The sequence below is a fragment of the Bubalus bubalis genome, chromosome 11, assembly GCF_019923935.1.
Source record: "Bubalus bubalis isolate 160015118507 breed Murrah chromosome 11, NDDB_SH_1, whole genome shotgun sequence".
NCBI lineage: Eukaryota > Metazoa > Chordata > Mammalia > Artiodactyla > Bovidae > Bubalus > Bubalus bubalis.
This window is the reverse complement of record NC_059167.1, coordinates 21,920,838-21,937,032: the sequence shown is the minus strand read 5'-3', so window position 1 is coordinate 21,937,032 and position 16,195 is coordinate 21,920,838. Positions and strand designations below refer to the sequence as shown.

Genomic DNA, 16,195 nt, shown 5'->3' with positions numbered 1-16,195 from the left:
TACTGGTTGAGTGAGTGGTCTCTTCTGTTTTGGTGGAGTATGTTTGGAAGCCAAGGTTTCAAAAAAGAAAAGAAGCGTAGCCTTAGCCTAAGAGTTCAGAGGTTGGGCTGTACATCACCAAAAGCACAGTTTGGGGGAAGCACCCAGAGGGGTCGGATGCTGCTGGGGGAGGCAGGTAGGTGCTCTTCCTAGCCGAGTTGTCAGAGCAGTGGAGGAGGGAGAGGGTGGAGGAATAAGCTTGGTGTTAAAGGTCAAAAGGTTAGAGAAAAAAACAAACACCAGTTAATGGATTAAGGGTTGAATGAATCTAAACAAGGAAATGTGGAGGACTGGAAGAGGGTGTTGCTTTTGGTACAAGTCCATGGAGAAGATAGGGAGGAGAATGGACTCTTTGCCTGTGGGGACTGGAAGGGACTGGCTGAGTGAGGCCGCCCCTCCAGGCTGGTCCCTCATCCTCTGCGTCTGCCCAGCCAGCCCGTGGGAGGCCTGCCTGACAAGAATGACTTATTTCAGCCAGTCTGGTGCACTGCACGGGGTCCCACATCAGGAATTCCATGGGGAAGTTTCCTCATGCTTGAGAAGGGAAGGGAGAAGAGGGGAGGAGCAGCTGGCCATGGGCATGCAAGTGTATCCAAGACTGGTCAGCTGGTATCCGGCCAGTGCCTGGAGCTGTTGGGGTGAGGACTCTCCTGTGATTTGATGTGTCCAAGTACAGAGAACCGTCGTGCCTTCTAGTAGAGATGTGTTTCCGCTTCGGCCACCTGGGATGCAGTTCCTTGACCAGGGATCAAACCCCTGCCATCTGCAGTGGAGGAACAGAGTCTTAACCCCTGAATCACCAGGGACGTCCCCGTGTCTCAAATTTCTTATGAGAGACCTTTAGCAGAGGAACCCGTTCTCTATGCTATTGCTCTCAGCACCTCCTTGTCAGGCACTTGAGAAGCTTTGTGGTCCCTCTTGTTCAGAATTCTGTTACTGGTAACAGAAAGCCCTGGCCCTGCAGGAATAATTAACATTATGATAGGATTGATAGGATTAGGTGAGTTTGTACATGTAAAAGTTCTGGGTAAACCAGTGGAAAGGATTACTGTAATGCTTTTTTTTTTTTTCCTTTAGAGAGCATCTCTTCTTTGAATTGCTCGAAGCACTTGGTTAACACTAACTGGTTAATCCTTCATCCATCCCTGGGCAGAAGGCTGGCTTTTAAATAGCTCACTTCGTATAGATCAAACTAAAGTTTCCAACAGAGCCCCAAATCTTGAATCTAAAGCCCAAATCTGTGGAGTCTAAAGCTTGGATCTCCCAAGTGTGAGACTGCCTCACTCCTGGGAACAAAGAATGTGAGAGAAGAAATGGAGGGATCCTTTAAAAAATTTTTTTAAATTTCCACTGACATAGTCATGTCAGACAAGGTGGCTGTAGTCAGGATTTTGAGAAGCCTAGAAATCTTCCTCTTGGAAAGACCCATGTTCCTCTTGGAAAGCCCCAGAGTCCTGTTGGGAATGAGGGCCTGGCATCAGCTAGGGAAGCAGAAGGCTAACCCAGGCACAAGTTAACCCTGGACACAGAGTTCTCTTTAGGCTGTGGTTGGCGGTACCTGAGGCTCCAGATTCTGTACCATAGTGCCAGTCCCCCCCCCCCCCCCAACCCCGGTACACCCCCATGGAAACCCACTTGCCACCCCAACGTGTCCCAGGATGTGTCAGGGCACCCACCGCTGGTGACTGTTGCCTTCTGCAGGTCCCATGGCAAGGCCCCAGGGAGGGGTGGGATCAGGTACCTCCCTGAGTGTCTGGCCTAGGGCAGTTTTCCTGCAGAACAAATACTGCAGCCTCCACTGGGTAGGATGGCATCTGGGCAGATCAGAGTCATGACAGCTCTCTAGTCAGGAAGAGGCCTGGGCTCTTTGACTCACCATTGTCTCTTCTGACGTATGGTCTCAGCAGTGTAGAGCTGGCGAAGGGAGGTTTTGTTTTGTTCTCATTGCTAGGTAAGGTCCTCCAGGACCATCAAGATGTTTCTTCCCAAGCTCGTGCTTTCCAGCCTCTGGTCACAGCTTCAAGGGCAGTTTGTGTACTTTCTTGTACAAGGTCTTGAACCTAGAAGCAGGGGAAGACAGGCTGAGTTGGAAAGTTCCTCCTTCCTCCAGTGGCAGCTCCGTGGGCTCCTAGCTTGAAGTTCAGGTCATTCAACTGTGCCAGCTAAGAGTCACCGGCTTGTGAGAGAAGCAGCCAGCTGACCCTTGTAGATCATATGCACAATTGGGTCTCAAACTTGAGTGTATGTTCGAATCCTCTGGGGGCCTGGATTGCTTTGCCTCACCTCCAGAGTTTCTGATTCGTCAGGTCTCAGGTGAGGCCTGAGAGTCTGTGTTTCTACTAAGTTCTTACGGACTGCTGCTGATGGTCTGGGGACCACACTCTGAGAACCACCAGTTTGCACTTGGGCTGAAAAAGCCCACTTGACCTTTCCAGAGCAAATTTGATAAGATGTGAACAGAGGGTTGGAGAGGTCACAAACTGCTGGGGATAGAGGAAGGTCAGAAATAGGATGTTGCAGGTGGATCAGCCTAACTTAAAAACTGAGAAGAGGTTAAATGATTAAAGAAGGTGCTGGCTGGGCTCTTACCTTCACCAGTCCAGTTCTGGTCCTTTCCAGCTATCCGACAGAGGGAGGGGCCAGGCCTGGGGAGCCTCAGCGGCATCACTTTGGGCATCTCCTCCCTCCACTTCCTATTCTGCCCTTTTAGGCAGTGGCGAGCTCTGGAAGTTTGTGTTTTAAGTCTTTCCACAGCTTGAGGTCCATGGTACGGAGAGCAGGGTGCTGAGCTGGGGTCCCACGGATCAGCCTGTGCACCACCTCTCACGAGCAGTAACTGAAGGCCCCTCACTTTGCTCAGGGGCAAGCGCTCTCCAGGGTCCTTTGAGCTTGGATACCCAACATTCTTTTTTCTTTTTTGGTTGTGCTGGGTCTTCATTGCTTACGTGTGGGCTTTCTCTGTCTGCACAGAGCTGAGGCTACTCTCTAGTTGCAGTGCGTGGGCTTCTCACTGTGGTGGCTTCTCAGGTTGCAGAGCATAGGCTCTAAGCACACGGGCTTCAATAATTGCAGCACGTGGATTTAGTTGCTCTGCTGCATGTGGATCTTCATGGACCAGGGATTGAACCTGTGTTCCCTGCTTTGGAAGATGGATTCTTGCCCACTGTACCACCAGGGAAATCCTACCTGGCATTCTTTAATGCCTTCTCTGATGGCTTCCTCAGCAGGGTCAGGAACTTCCGCTTGCTTGTTAACTTGTTTTTTTTTTTTTTTATTCTTTAATTTGTGTGAAAACTTCTGTTGATATTGAACCAGAATCCCACTGAGGGACTGACTGTCTGAAAGTGAAACCAGAGAAGTTTGGAAATTAGAGTAACTTTACTTTTTAGAGTCTCTGGCCTCTACAGTTATGCTGTCCCATAAAACTGCCCACAGAGGGGTGACTTCGCATCATTGTCAGGTGCTGGTCCCTGTACCCCAGAACATCACACTCATTGCCAGCAGTGTTTCTGGATGTCTGAGTTCTCATTTCCAGGTACCCAGAGATGTTGGCCTCCCTTCCGCACTGCCCAGCACAGTGCTCATGGGAGGCCCGTGGAAGTATTAGCTGGTGTATGGAATAGAGGGATGCACCCACGCGCCTCCTTTCCTTTGATTTCTCCCTTCTTACGTTGTGTTCATCGCCCTCCTTTGCCCTCGTCTCTCTCCTCCCTCTCTGCTCGCTTTACCCACTCTGTGTTCTGGCGCAGCTGGCCGTCAGTGTCTGTGCACCGTGCGTGGAGGGGTTGGGGTGTGCCTGGGGAGTTCCCAGGGGTCCTACCCTAGCCATCTCTGTGAGGAGCACATCCAGGCTCCCAAGTCTTTCCCCTATTCCCTTCTCTCTTATGCCCACTTTATGGGAGCTGTGAGTTACAGAATGTTTTCACCATCCTAGGGGAGGTTGCCACTCTTCAGATTGAGTTGGACCCCGTTTGCAGTCTTTATTTCCTGCCCGCTGTATTGGCAAGCTGAAGGACTCCTGGCCTGGAGAAAATTAGCATGTCCTGCCTCAGAACCATCGTCTGGCCCGTCTCCCCAGCCTCTGTCTTGGCTGACTGTCACTTAACCGCTCTGATCCTGCCTGGGTGGCTTTCAGGCAGCTCAGGCAGTGACTAGCCTGAGGTCTCCCTGGAAACAGGGAAGATTGAGGCTGATTTAACTCATTTTAAGTGAAATCACCAGCCTTTTGATGATTCCATTAATTTCCTCCCTTCTGAACACGCTCACGCTAGTAGTAATTGGAAATCCTGACTCTGTTTCTCATTTCCCCCCACTCCTCTGCTTTAATCTGAGGCAGCTGGATACTGCACTCTGCTTTTTCATTTACTGGAAGAGCAGTTTGAGGATGATTTTAATGACCGGCTTTGACAGTACTTCCAGAAGCCGAGACTGTTGCCGCTCTTCAGTTCACACCCACTTGGGGGCCTCTGGCTCACTTACCTTGCTCCTCTGAAACTCTGCTTTGTTCTTGGCATGCAGGTGGGAGGGGGCCCTGTGAGAAGGGGCCCCAGGGGGAGAGGGCCCTGGGGCTCTCTTGTCCCAGGTAGTGTGTGCAAGCTTTTCGTCACTCAACATTTGCAGACCTACGAGGTGTGCCAGGCACGGTCTAGTTACTGAGCGTTTCCCTGCCCCCTCTTCCCTGCCCTGGTGGAAGCACAGAGGCCTGAGCCCGTGAGGTTCCAGCAGAGCTTGTGACTAACCACAGACCTTGGGAATTGTCTCCAAGGCTTTCTCTGTATGTTTGTATGATAGCGATGCCTGTTTCAGTTTTTACTTTCTTGGCTCTAAAGAGAAATAAATAATATGAACCACCTCCCAAGATCAGAGAAATAATGGTTGCTTGCTGCTGTTGGCAGTTGACAAAATGTAAAGCGCTTTCTTGGGTATCATGTCACACTAGTGTTCTCTCAGTGACTTACCACAGCCAGGAAAGGATAAAGCTGGTTTTGAACCCAGGTCCTCCCATTGCAAGTGAAATGCTTTTTGTACTACATTGTGTTCGTGTGTGTGTGTGTTTAACACTGACTTTCCAATGTCATTGTCTTTAGCAGATCAACCACATAAGTGTTAAACTGTTACGTATGCACTGGGCCTTCTGCCAGAAGCTGAAGTCCTCACAGTCTAATTGGGGGAAAAGATAAGATAGAATGCATCTTCATTCCCTTGAGCAGTTCAGGTACTGAGTGCTATTAGAAGGAAGAGAATTAAGCCTGACGTCATCCAGGAAGGCTTCCAGAGAGCTGAGACTTAATGCTGGGCCTGGTGGGAAGGCAGGATCCAAACCAAGGAGAGCAGGAAAGGGGAGTTTGGCATTTGGCCGCCTAAGATTCTGGGATGCAGAAATGGTGATGAGATTTTAGTCCTTCATCAGACTGAGAAAACTAACATCCTCTGGGTGATGCTTTCCCAGATTGCCTGTGCTTTTAAAATCAGGTTCACACACCCCATGCCCACAAAGAACCATTCAGTTTGTCTGGAGTGCAGCCCAGCAATCTGCATTCTTTAAAAGTTTTTTTTAAAATAATATCAAACAATCTCCCCTCCTTTCAGTTCTCTTTCCTGAACAGAAGAAAACAAGAGTGCAGGTTTCATTTGTTCCAGAGGCAGAAGCTATTTAACACACTGTTTCAGGTGGTGAGGTTGGCCGCACTTTTAGAAACACTGTACCCTAGCAAATGCCCTCCGCTGCAGGAAGCGTTAGGGGTTAAGAATCTGGGTTTTGACACCATAGAAGCCCCACTCCTGAGGACTAAGTGTTTAGGTTAACTAAGGGGGAAGGGGAGGCATGGTATTAACTGATGTAAGTTTAAGGTGACTCTGATAGCCACTGGGTCAGTCGGGGTGCTCTATGGAAGGTAGGTAAGTGGTGGGGGCTTTGAGGCCGAGGACCTTTAAACAGGTCATGCTTGGGAGTTAACTGCATGTGCCTCTGACTCTTAAGAAAAGCATTTTTATAGATGCTGTGTGGTAGCTTAGTTTTCAGGTGGATCTTGGGGGTAGAAGCAGTCAGGGATCAGTCAGTGGGGGGGTGGAAGTTGGTCTGGGATTCAGGATCGTTTACACTGAGAGCCCTGGAAAAGGTAATGCTGTGTCTTCCATAGGAGTTGGCAGTCTTGGTGAATCTTATGATTTTTCTGTCAGTATTTTGGCACCAGATGGGACCTGGGGTGGCTGTGAAGATTAGAAAACTTACCAAGTTACTAAACACTCTGTTAGGAATTAACATGTCTTGGGATTTCCTTGATGGTCCAGTGGTTAAGACTCTGTGCTTCCATTGCAGGGGGCCTGGGTTCCATCTTTGGTTGGGGAGCTAAGATCTCACATGCCTAGGGGTATGGCCCAAAAGAATGATATGTCTTAGTTTGGGGGTGTTGTAAAATACCTATAGTAAATGTGTGATATATTTCAACTAATAGCCACTTTAAATCTGTTATCCCATTCTTAGTCAATGAAAATTTTCAAATACTAAAAAAATACAGAGACTAATACACCTGGATATTTGCCCCCGCATTTCATATTTTACCTCATTTGCTTCACATGTTTTTCTGCAGAGATATAGCCAGTATCCTAAATCAATATGTATCCTTCTAACCATGCCTCTTGTATTTTTACATACTTACATGTGCATTTACATCTAGTTTTTTAAAGGGCCCTCAATCTGTGGAAGTCGGATTTCATTGATTTATTTTTTTGCATTTTGTATATTACAAGTTTTACATACTTACTCATGCGTTCCTAGGTGATACAGAATATTGTTTTGTGTTTTAAAGTGGGTGTAATCTTCTGTAGCTTCCTTTTTTCACTCAACATTGTTTTTGAGGTTTAGCTATGTTGATAAATTTGTTTTACCTAGGGTATAGCATTCCATTTTTAGTTGGAATTCTGATATACTGTTAATATACCAGAATATTTGTAACCACTCTCTCATTAATGGACATATAGGTGACAAGTTTTTCATTGTTAAAAACAATACTGCAAGGAACATCCTTGTACATGTGTCCAAGGTTTCTCTGACATACACACCTAACGATAGTATTGCTGAATTGTTAGAAGTATTCAACTTTCTGTGTATTACCAAGTAGCTTTCCAAAGTAGTTGTTTGAGTTTTCACCACTAGTGATGCATATGAAAATTCATAGTTCTGCCCTGGTGGCTCAGATGATAAAGAATCCACACGCAATGCTGGAGACCTGGGTTCAGTCCCTGGGTTGGCAAGAGCTGCTGGAGGAGGGCATGGCAACCCACTTCAGTATTCGTGGCTGGAGAATCCCATGGACAGAGGAGCCTGGCAGGCTACAGTCCATGGGGTTGCAAAGAGTCAGACACAACTGAGTGACTAAGCACAGCACCATATGTTTTGCAACAGCTAGTATTGTTAGATATTAATTTTTGCCAATCTGATGGACATAAAATGGAATCTCTTGAGTTTCATATTTCTTTGACTGTCTTCTAGTTTGCAGATTATTTTAACTTTTATCTATGGCAGTGGTTCTGAAGGGTCATTGGGGTCTTTTCAGGTGATTGACAAGGTTAAAACAGTTTTCGCATTACTACTAAGATACTGTTTGCCTTTTTTGCACTCATTGTTTCACAGGTGTGTAGTGGAGTTTCAGAGACTACATAATATGTCTTGACACAATCACTGTGATTTTATTTTTAAATGAATTTGTAAATTAGTAATAAAAACTAGTTTTATTTTCAACAATGGTGTGTGTTGATAGATGTAAGACAGAGACAACTTTGAGGATTCTCAATAATTTTTGATAGTGTAAGGGGGACTTGAGAACAAAGAGTTGAGAACCACTGCCCCTTTATTCATAATTATTTCTTTCTGAAATGTGTTTTCTTTGACTTTCTTAAGAAATCCTCTTCAAATTTCATAAAAGATGGGCTCATATTTTCTTCTAGAAGTTTTTTTTCAATTTCTTTCTTTCTTTATGGCTGCCGTAGGTCTTCCTTGCTGAGCACAGGCCTTCTGTAGTTGCGGCAAGCGGGGTCTCCTCTAGTTGCGGTGCACGGGCTTCTCTTGCTGTGGAGCAGGGGCTCTAGGGTGGGGCCTCGGTAGTCGTGGCGCACAGGCTTAGTTGCCCTGCAGCGTGTGAAATCTTCCGGGACCCCGGGGATTAAACTGGCGTCTGCTTCTTTGGCAGGTGGATTCACCACTGGACCACCACATAAGTCTTTCTTCTACAAGTTTACTAGTGTACTTTTGTGGATGCTGTCTGCCGTTTCCCAGGCCCTTCAGCCACTTAATTTTATACCTTCTCAGAACATTTGTAGAGCCTTAATAGAACATTTTCCATGCCTTTTTTTATAGCAGAATTTTTTTGAGCTTTTTGGGGTGAGGGGAGCAGTGTGGATGGAAGGATAGGCAGGGATTTAGTCACCTTTCCCAGATCCTTTGTTTAAGAGAGGGTCCTAGCATTCTGCAGGTTATTGCCGTGTCTCCTTGAGATGCTGGTGCACTCTGATTTTGGATCCTTGTGTTTATTAGTTCATCACAACTTGCTGTCCAAGGACCAGAACTCACCAGTGACAGGGATTCTGAAAGCGCCTACCCTCTCTAAAGCCCCCATTTTCCACTGGACGTTTGAGTTCCTTTTAGAGAAGGAACCAGGAAGCTCTCTTCTTCCTGGTTGTGTCCGGGCGGGCTGGCTGGGCAGGGGGGTGGGGGCAGTGTGCAGGCAGGCAGCTGCCAGGTTAACTACAGTTGGGGGCATAAATGGTAGCCCCCTTTAAGGGGAAAAAAAAAAAAGAAAAAGTACTGCTAACATCCAAGGCCTCACCTTTCACTAGACTCTTAACTGGTTTCTCTGTTTCCAGTATATTCCTTACCTCCCTCCCCTCAAATCTGTCTTCTACCCTGCAGGCAGCATAACTCAAAATCTCAGACTTAAGCCAGAAGGAAAAAGACCAATACAGTATACTAACGCATATATATGGAATTTAGAAAGATGGTAACAATAACCCTGTATATGAGACAGCAAAAAAGACACTGATGTATAGAACAGTCTTTTGGACTCTGTGGGAGAGGGAGAGGGTGAGATGATTTGGGAGAATGGCATTGAAATATGTATAATATCATATATGAAACGAGTCACCAGTCCAGGTTCGATGCACGATACCGGATGCTTGGGTCTGGTGCACTGGGAAGACCCAGAGGGATGGTATGGGGAGGGAGGAGGGAGGAGGGTTCAGGATGGGGAACACGTGTATGCCTGTGGCGGATTCATTTCGATATATGGCAGAACCAATACAATATTGTAAAGTTTAAAGATTTAAAAAAAAAAAAAAATCTCAGACTTAGCATGATTCTTCTCCCCTTAAAACAAAAGCAAACTCAAAGCTTGCTGTGAGGCTGCTATTAAGGTCTGTACCCTCACCTGTGCAATCTCTCCAGCCACTTCCCTAGCCTATGCTCGGTCCGGGAAACGCCACCAGGCGTTTATTCCCATGACACACCATCAGATGGGCCCCCAGTGCCTCGCTGATGCTGTTCCCTTCACCTCAGATGCTGCTTTGACTGCCGATCTTTTCAGTAAAGCAACACCATAAATTATATTATTTACCCCTTAGTTATGTTTTAGAAGTGTTTGTATGTGCCCCATGTGTCAGGGGAGAGCTTGTTTGACTCTCAGCCAGGCCCCACAAAACTCAAATACAGATTCTAAGATGATCATCCCTTTCATCTTTCATCCCTACTAACTCAGCCTTTCCAATTAAAATGAAGACTTGGAGTTGACCTCTTTTTAGTCTTTGTTTCACTTGTGGCTTTTCTGGGGGACAGCTGCTCCATCTCCTTCCCTTCCCGCAAGTTCCTTCCCCATAAATTGTTTACTGCGTTGACTCCTGTCACTTTGCACTCCGGTTCTTTAGTAACCACAAGCGAAGGGGATTTCTTTTTTGTGGTTAAGGAGCTGATGTAGACATCCTAATAAATTGTCTTCCAGCATGTCTTACTTGCAAGGGCGGGAATGTGCTGAACAGACAAATGAAAGCACCTAGTCCCCCACAGTTACTGCTCGTTTTGAAAAAAATAATAAACTGACATTTATTTCAAATTGACTAGCGTATTTTGAAAGTGATGCATGAGTTGTATGTATGCGATAACGCTGCCAGCAGAAAGGCGCTGCTCAGGGAGGGAATTCTGGATGGTGTTGTGTTTTCCATTTAGCCACACCCAGACTCCTGCTTCCCCTTCAGCAGCTTAAAAAAAGAAAATTTCACAAACTCTGGAAATCTGTTAAAGATGCAGACTAGGTAGATTAACTTCTTTTCTGAAAGAGCTTTGTAGCAGGAATCCACATGGTTCTAGAGAAAGGGGGCTCCCACATGAACGCCTGCAGGCCTGTGTGCTTGCTGTAGGAGGTTGGGGTGGGGACCTAAGAAGGGGCTGCAAGTCAGAGACTCTGAGCTTGCAGGAGCCTTCTTCACATCATTTTTGTGTCTGAAAGATGAGACTTTCTTTGACAGCTTGTTTATGGCCCTTTCATTGGTTCTTGAGAATGGTCACTAGGTAGATTGGGAGAGTAAGAAGCAGAAGGGGACAAGTTATTCTTTGCTGTGTTGCTGATAAGGGCAAAGCTAGGATTGATCCGTTGCACACTGCCTCCTGGTTCATGCAAACAGGCCATATGGGCATGAATTCTCCAGTTCAGGGAGAAGGGGCTTATGCCAAAGTGAGGTCTAAACACACAGATACTGGTTACTGGGTATGAATACATTAGGCCTTTATATGGACATGGACCTGAGTGGTTTCCTTTGCGGGTGATGCTTTTCTTTCTTCTTATTTGAAAAGTACTGCTAATGTTGCTGTACTGTTTGATTAGCAGTAGTTATAAAGATGAAAGATGAGGAGTAGTTAGGTAAGCCTTGCAGATCAAGCAAAATGATACGAATTTTCTCCTCCTAACCCAGTTTGTTCGTGCGCCCTCCGCTGAAATGCAGACACTCTGGAATATGTGAGAAAATAATCCTTATGATCAAACATAATGTATAAAATACAAAACATACCGACCTCCCCATTAAAAAAAAAAAGAAGAATGCGATCATTGCAAAAGGATTTTACCATCCTCCAAAGGAAGTGGCAACCCATTCCAGTATTCTTGCTGGGAAAATTCCATGGACAGAGGAGCCCAGCAGGCTGTAGTCCATGGAGTTGCAAGGAGTCAGACACAACTTAGTGACTAAGCAACTCCTCCAAAGGAGTTACCATAGTTGTTTTGTGTGGTGCAGCTTGTGGGATCTCAGTTCCCTGACTGGGGATCAAACCTGAGCCCTGTCAGTGAGAGCACCCAGTCCTAACCACTGGACCGCCAGAGAATTCCCTGTGCAGTTGCTTTTAAGTGGAAGTGTCTCTGGTGGGTGTGAAATACTGCATTAGCACCCAGCTTGGCAGGGTCACATCTGCTGTTGAAGGAGTCCAGGAAGAGAAGGAGGAGATGGGGAGCTTCCATGGCACCTTGGCAGAATGAAATTAGGCATTAGGTAGGGCCACCAGTTCTGAGAACTGCTGCACTCTACGCCTGGCCGGGAGGATTTGCCTCCTTCCCTCTCCCACCCACCACGGCTTGTCTCTCCTGCTCCTGCACAGCAGGCTTCTTTGCCAAGGATGAAGAGCTTGGATGTCAAATTCTTTCTCTCTGCCCTTGGCAAGGCAGGGTGTTATATTTGTTTTTTAAAGAAGCCTTTTTGCACTTGGGGAATTTTTTTCTTTTCTCTTATGGGAAGTTGCTTCATCATTTCCCAAAAATATACCGCACCTCTTGTTTAAACAGGGTGCCCTTGAAGAGCTTTGGAGCCTGAAGCGGGATGGGGGTGTTGTGAAATCTTTTGTTTGACGCTTTGATGAGAGCTGGAATGCTCACTCTCTGCAGGCAGAAGTGTCAGGATTTGCCAGGACTGGGTCCAGGAGTGGGGTATTGAGGGGGAGAGACTCCCTGAGATGCAAGAACTGGGGTCTTTTTAAGCATTTAAACAGTCCATGTTGTAAGAGGTATCAGCCCTTCTGGGCACAGACTCTATCACGTTTTTGTCCAGTGCCTTCAGTGTGCTCAGGCTGGAGAACGTGGATTTGCTGTTCTTTTGAGATGCTCATGGTACCCTGGAAAGGCAAGACCGACTCATGCATAGCAACGGTGAACAAAACAGTAGTAAGTGTGGGCTAAATTGTGAAGTCGTGGGCACTTCATTTCAGAGAAAGGGAATTCCTACAGAAGAGAGCACTGAGGCCAGGCCTTGCACTGTCGGGGGAGGGGGGTGTTAAGCTGATGTCGGGTAAGAAAGGACGTTTGAGAGGGGAAGGAGGAGCTGAGAAGAGCCAGCAGGCTGACCTGAGGCCACGAACATGGGTGAGTAAGCCCAATGGTGGGGGTAGCCTAGCGGGACTTGACGTCAGAGAAACAGGACAGACCAAATTGTGGAGAGCCTGGCACATCCAGGAGAAACATTTAGACTTACAGAAAGAAATGGGCAGCCTTTCTCAGATTCTGAGAAGAGAGCAGCAGCATTAGGAAAAATGTGGCTTTGGGGAATATTAGCTGACCAGAGTAAGCTAGAATATGCCTTCAGGTGGGCAGGAGGAGAACCCCAGCTCTGTCCACCGCTCTTGGGTCCTTGGAGAGAGGGATGGCCTGGTACAGGGCTTCTGTCTTGGGTGAGCGTGGTCGCACATTGCCCGTGGCCTATGGCCACCCGCAGCTTCCCCTGGCAGGGCACAGCAACTTAGGCCACGAGGTTAGTGCTGTCTGGGTAGGAGCAGGTGTTAGGTGCCAGCTCGAGCTAAACTTTGACCAGGGCCCCTGTGGAGGTGCTATGCCCAGGTGGGCCCAGTGGAGCCAGGCACGAAGTGCGGTGGATTCCATGCTGCTCGTTTTAGGTTGGGATTGACCAGGGATGATTGCTCAGATCCAGACAACATGGGTCACCTTGTGCCTAATCAGGAGTCGGGGTACAGTGTGCAGAATCCTTGTCCGTGCTGAGTTCTGTGCCCTCGACCCATGCCCTCCACCCGTTCACAATTGTAAATAAGGAGATTGGGTAGCTTTGGACTATAAATAATACCAAAGAGGATCAGTCAGAAAGTATTCTTCTTAATAGACTACTAGTAGCTGCTGTTTATAGAAAGTGAAAATTGAGAAAATAAATTATTGTTGAGGGAGATTGCATCAGTGGGGACAAACACATCATCGCAAGATCTATTAAGTTCCAGTAGAAAGAGGGAAGAGTAAATGATTGCCAAGGGAAGTACTGCCCAGTTTGCCTAAGTCAGGAACATAGTGACAGTTTCCATACCAGCCACTGGGCCTGGGCGGGGCCTGCCCCTCCCAGCTGACCCACCCCAAGCTCCCTGGCACGGACCCAGAGCATGTCCAGGGCAGGCATCAGGTTTGGAACCCTGGGAAGTCAGCGGCTCCTCTTTGGGGATCATCCCAGCCTGTCGCTAGGGCAGGGTGTAGGCCAGCAGAGGCTCAGCTGCCACTGTGGGTATGGGCCCTGGTGCAGGAGAGGGACGAGGGCTTAGCTTGAAGCCTCAAGACATTAACTTTGACATCATGTTGCTGCTTTTAAAGACCAGTGGTTTTTTCCCTTTTTTTTTTTTTGTGAAAACTAAGGCCCCAGACACACTGTTCAGATTGCTGGTAGATAAATGCTAAAACCCATTCTGAGTAATCGCCTTTTTTTTTTTTTTTAACAGTTGAGTAACAGAGTAGTCCACAAAACAAGATTTGACTGTAATGGGCCAGCCCACATTTGCAGAAGGCCCAGCTGTCTTTGGGCTTCCCAGGTGGCACTAGTGGTAAAGAACCCTCTCCTGCTAATGCAGGAGACCTAAGAGATGTGGGTTTGATCCCTGGGTTGGTAAGATCCCCTGGAGGAGGACATGGCAGCCCATTCCAGTGTTCTTGCCTGGAGAATCCCATGGACAGAGGAGCCTGGTTGGCTGCAGTCCATAGGGTCGCAAAGAGTCAGACATGACTGAAGCAACTTAACACACACACACAGCTCTCTTTTTTTTGTTCTTGTGTTTTTTTTAATGCTTCATTTTATTTTATTATTAATTTTTAAATTAATTATTTTACTTTACAATATTGTATTGGTTTTCCATACATTGACATGAATCCGCCACTGGTGTACATGTGTTCCCCATCCTGAACCCCCCTCCCACCTCCCTCCCCATCCCATCCCTCTGGGTCATCTCAGTGTACCAGCCCCAAGCACCCTGTATCATGCATCAAACCTGGACTGGTGATTCCTTTCACATATGATATTATACATGTTTCAATGCCATTCTCCCAAATCATCCCAACCTCGCCCTCTCCCACAGAGTCCGAAAGACTGTTCTGTACATCTGTGTGTCTTTTGCTGTCTTGCATACAGAGTTATCGTTACCATCTTTCTAAATTCCATATATATGCGTTAGTATACTGTATTGGTGTTTTTCTTTCTGGCTTACTTCACTCTGTATAATAGACTCCAGTTTCATCCACCTCATTAGAACTGATTCAAATGTATTCTTTTTAATGGCTGAGTAATATTCCATTGTGTATATGTACCACAGCTTTCTTATCTATTCATCTGCTGATGGACATCTAGGTTGCTTCCATGTCCTGTCTGTTATAAACAGTGCTGCGATGAACATTGGGGTACACGTATCTCTTTCAATTCTGGTTTCCTTGGTGTGTATGCCCAGCAGTGGGATTGCTGGGTTATATGGCAGTTCTATTTCCAGTTTATTAAGGAATCTCCACACTGTTCTCCATAGTGGCTGTACTAGTTTGCATTCCCACCAACAGTGTAAGTAACAGGGTTCCCTTTTCTCCACACCCTCTCCAGCATTTATTGCTTGTTGACTTTTAAAGGATAGCAGCCATTCTGACTGGCGTGAAATGGTACCTCATTGTGGTTTTGATTTGCATTTCTCTGATAATGAGTGATGTTGAGCATCTTTTCATACATTTGTTAGCTATCTGTATGTCTTCTTTGGAGAAATGTCTGTTTAGTTCTTTGGCCCACTTTTTGATTGGGTCATTTATTTTTCTGAAATTGAGCTTCAAGAGTTGCTTGTATAGTTGTGAGATTAATTCTTTGTCCGTTGCTTCGTTTGCTGTTATTTTCTCCCATTCTGAAGGCTGTCTTTTCATCTTGCTTATAGTTGCCTTTGTTGTGCAGAAGCTTTTAATTTTAATTAGGCCCCATTTGTTTATTTTTGCTTTTGTTTCCAATATTCTGGGAGGTGGGTCATAGAGGATCCTGCTGTGATTTATGTCAGAGAGTGTTTTGCCTATGTTTTCCTCTAGGAGTTTTATAGTTCCTGGTCTTACATTTAGATCTTTAATCCATTTTGAGTTAATTTTTGTGTATGGTGTTAGAAAGTGTTCTAGTTTCATTCTTTTTTTTTTTTTTAACAACTGATTATTGATTTATTAAAAAGGTTGATTTAGGCATCGGCAGTGGTGACTTCCACCTCGACTCCCGGCTCAATACTGATGGAAGTGATCTGCTTGACAACTTCAGAAGGACTGTGCAGATCAATGAGTCGCTTGTGAATCTTCATTTGGAATCGATCCCAAGTCTTAGAACCTTCACCACAAGGAGTTTTCCTCGTAGTTTTTCTCAGAGTCCTGGTAGTCATCTGAACTGGTCCTTTCACTTTGAGATTCTTTTCCTTCACGCCTCTGATCAGGTCAGCACACACCTTCTCCAGAGACTTCACGTTGCGGCTGGTGAGGGTGATCCTAATCCGGTGAATGGCCACCTCTGGCTCCACAGGAGTCTTGCCAGTGTCTTTAAAGGCCATGGCTGCGGCGTGGCTTCCTGACCGACTTGTTCCTTGGCGAGAGCGAACAGCGGTGAGTCAGGAGCAGGAGCGGGCGGACAAAGGTCCGCGGCAGCCACGACCACGTCTTCCTCAAAGAGCTAGTTTCATTCTTTTACAAGTGGTTGACCAGTTTTCCCAGCACCACTTGTTAAAGAGATTGTCCTTTCTGCATTGTATATTCTTGCCTCCTTTGTCAAAGATAAGGTGTCCATGGGTGCATGGATTTATCTCTGGGGTTTCTATTTTGTTCCGTTGATCTATATTTCTGTCTTTGTGCCAGTACCATACTGTCTCAAT

At 46.4% G+C, this 16,195-nt stretch overlaps 2 protein-coding genes across 7 annotated transcripts in view; one reads left to right on the top strand and one right to left on the bottom strand.

The window, feature by feature from the left end:
• Positions 1-16,195, top strand: part of SUSD6 (sushi domain containing 6) — a 95,058-nt gene that overhangs the window by 51,550 nt on the left and 27,313 nt on the right. The window contains exon 2 of one of the 6 annotated variants that reach the window (XM_025295295.3): positions 12,118-12,230. The exons of the other annotated variants lie outside the window; for them this stretch is intronic. Within the exon in view, the coding sequence (XP_025151080.3) occupies positions 12,203-12,230 (28 nt within the window). The 5' untranslated portion in view covers positions 12,118-12,202. The remainder of the gene's footprint in view (positions 1-12,117; positions 12,231-16,195) is intronic. 6 annotated transcript variants of the gene reach the window in all.
• LOC102397182 (40S ribosomal protein S20-like) lies at positions 15,470-15,949 on the bottom strand. The gene has a single exon (XM_044924805.2). It carries the CDS (start codon positions 15,875-15,877, stop codon positions 15,518-15,520), a length of 360 nt encoding a protein of 119 aa, XP_044780740.2. The 5' UTR covers positions 15,878-15,949; the 3' UTR covers positions 15,470-15,517.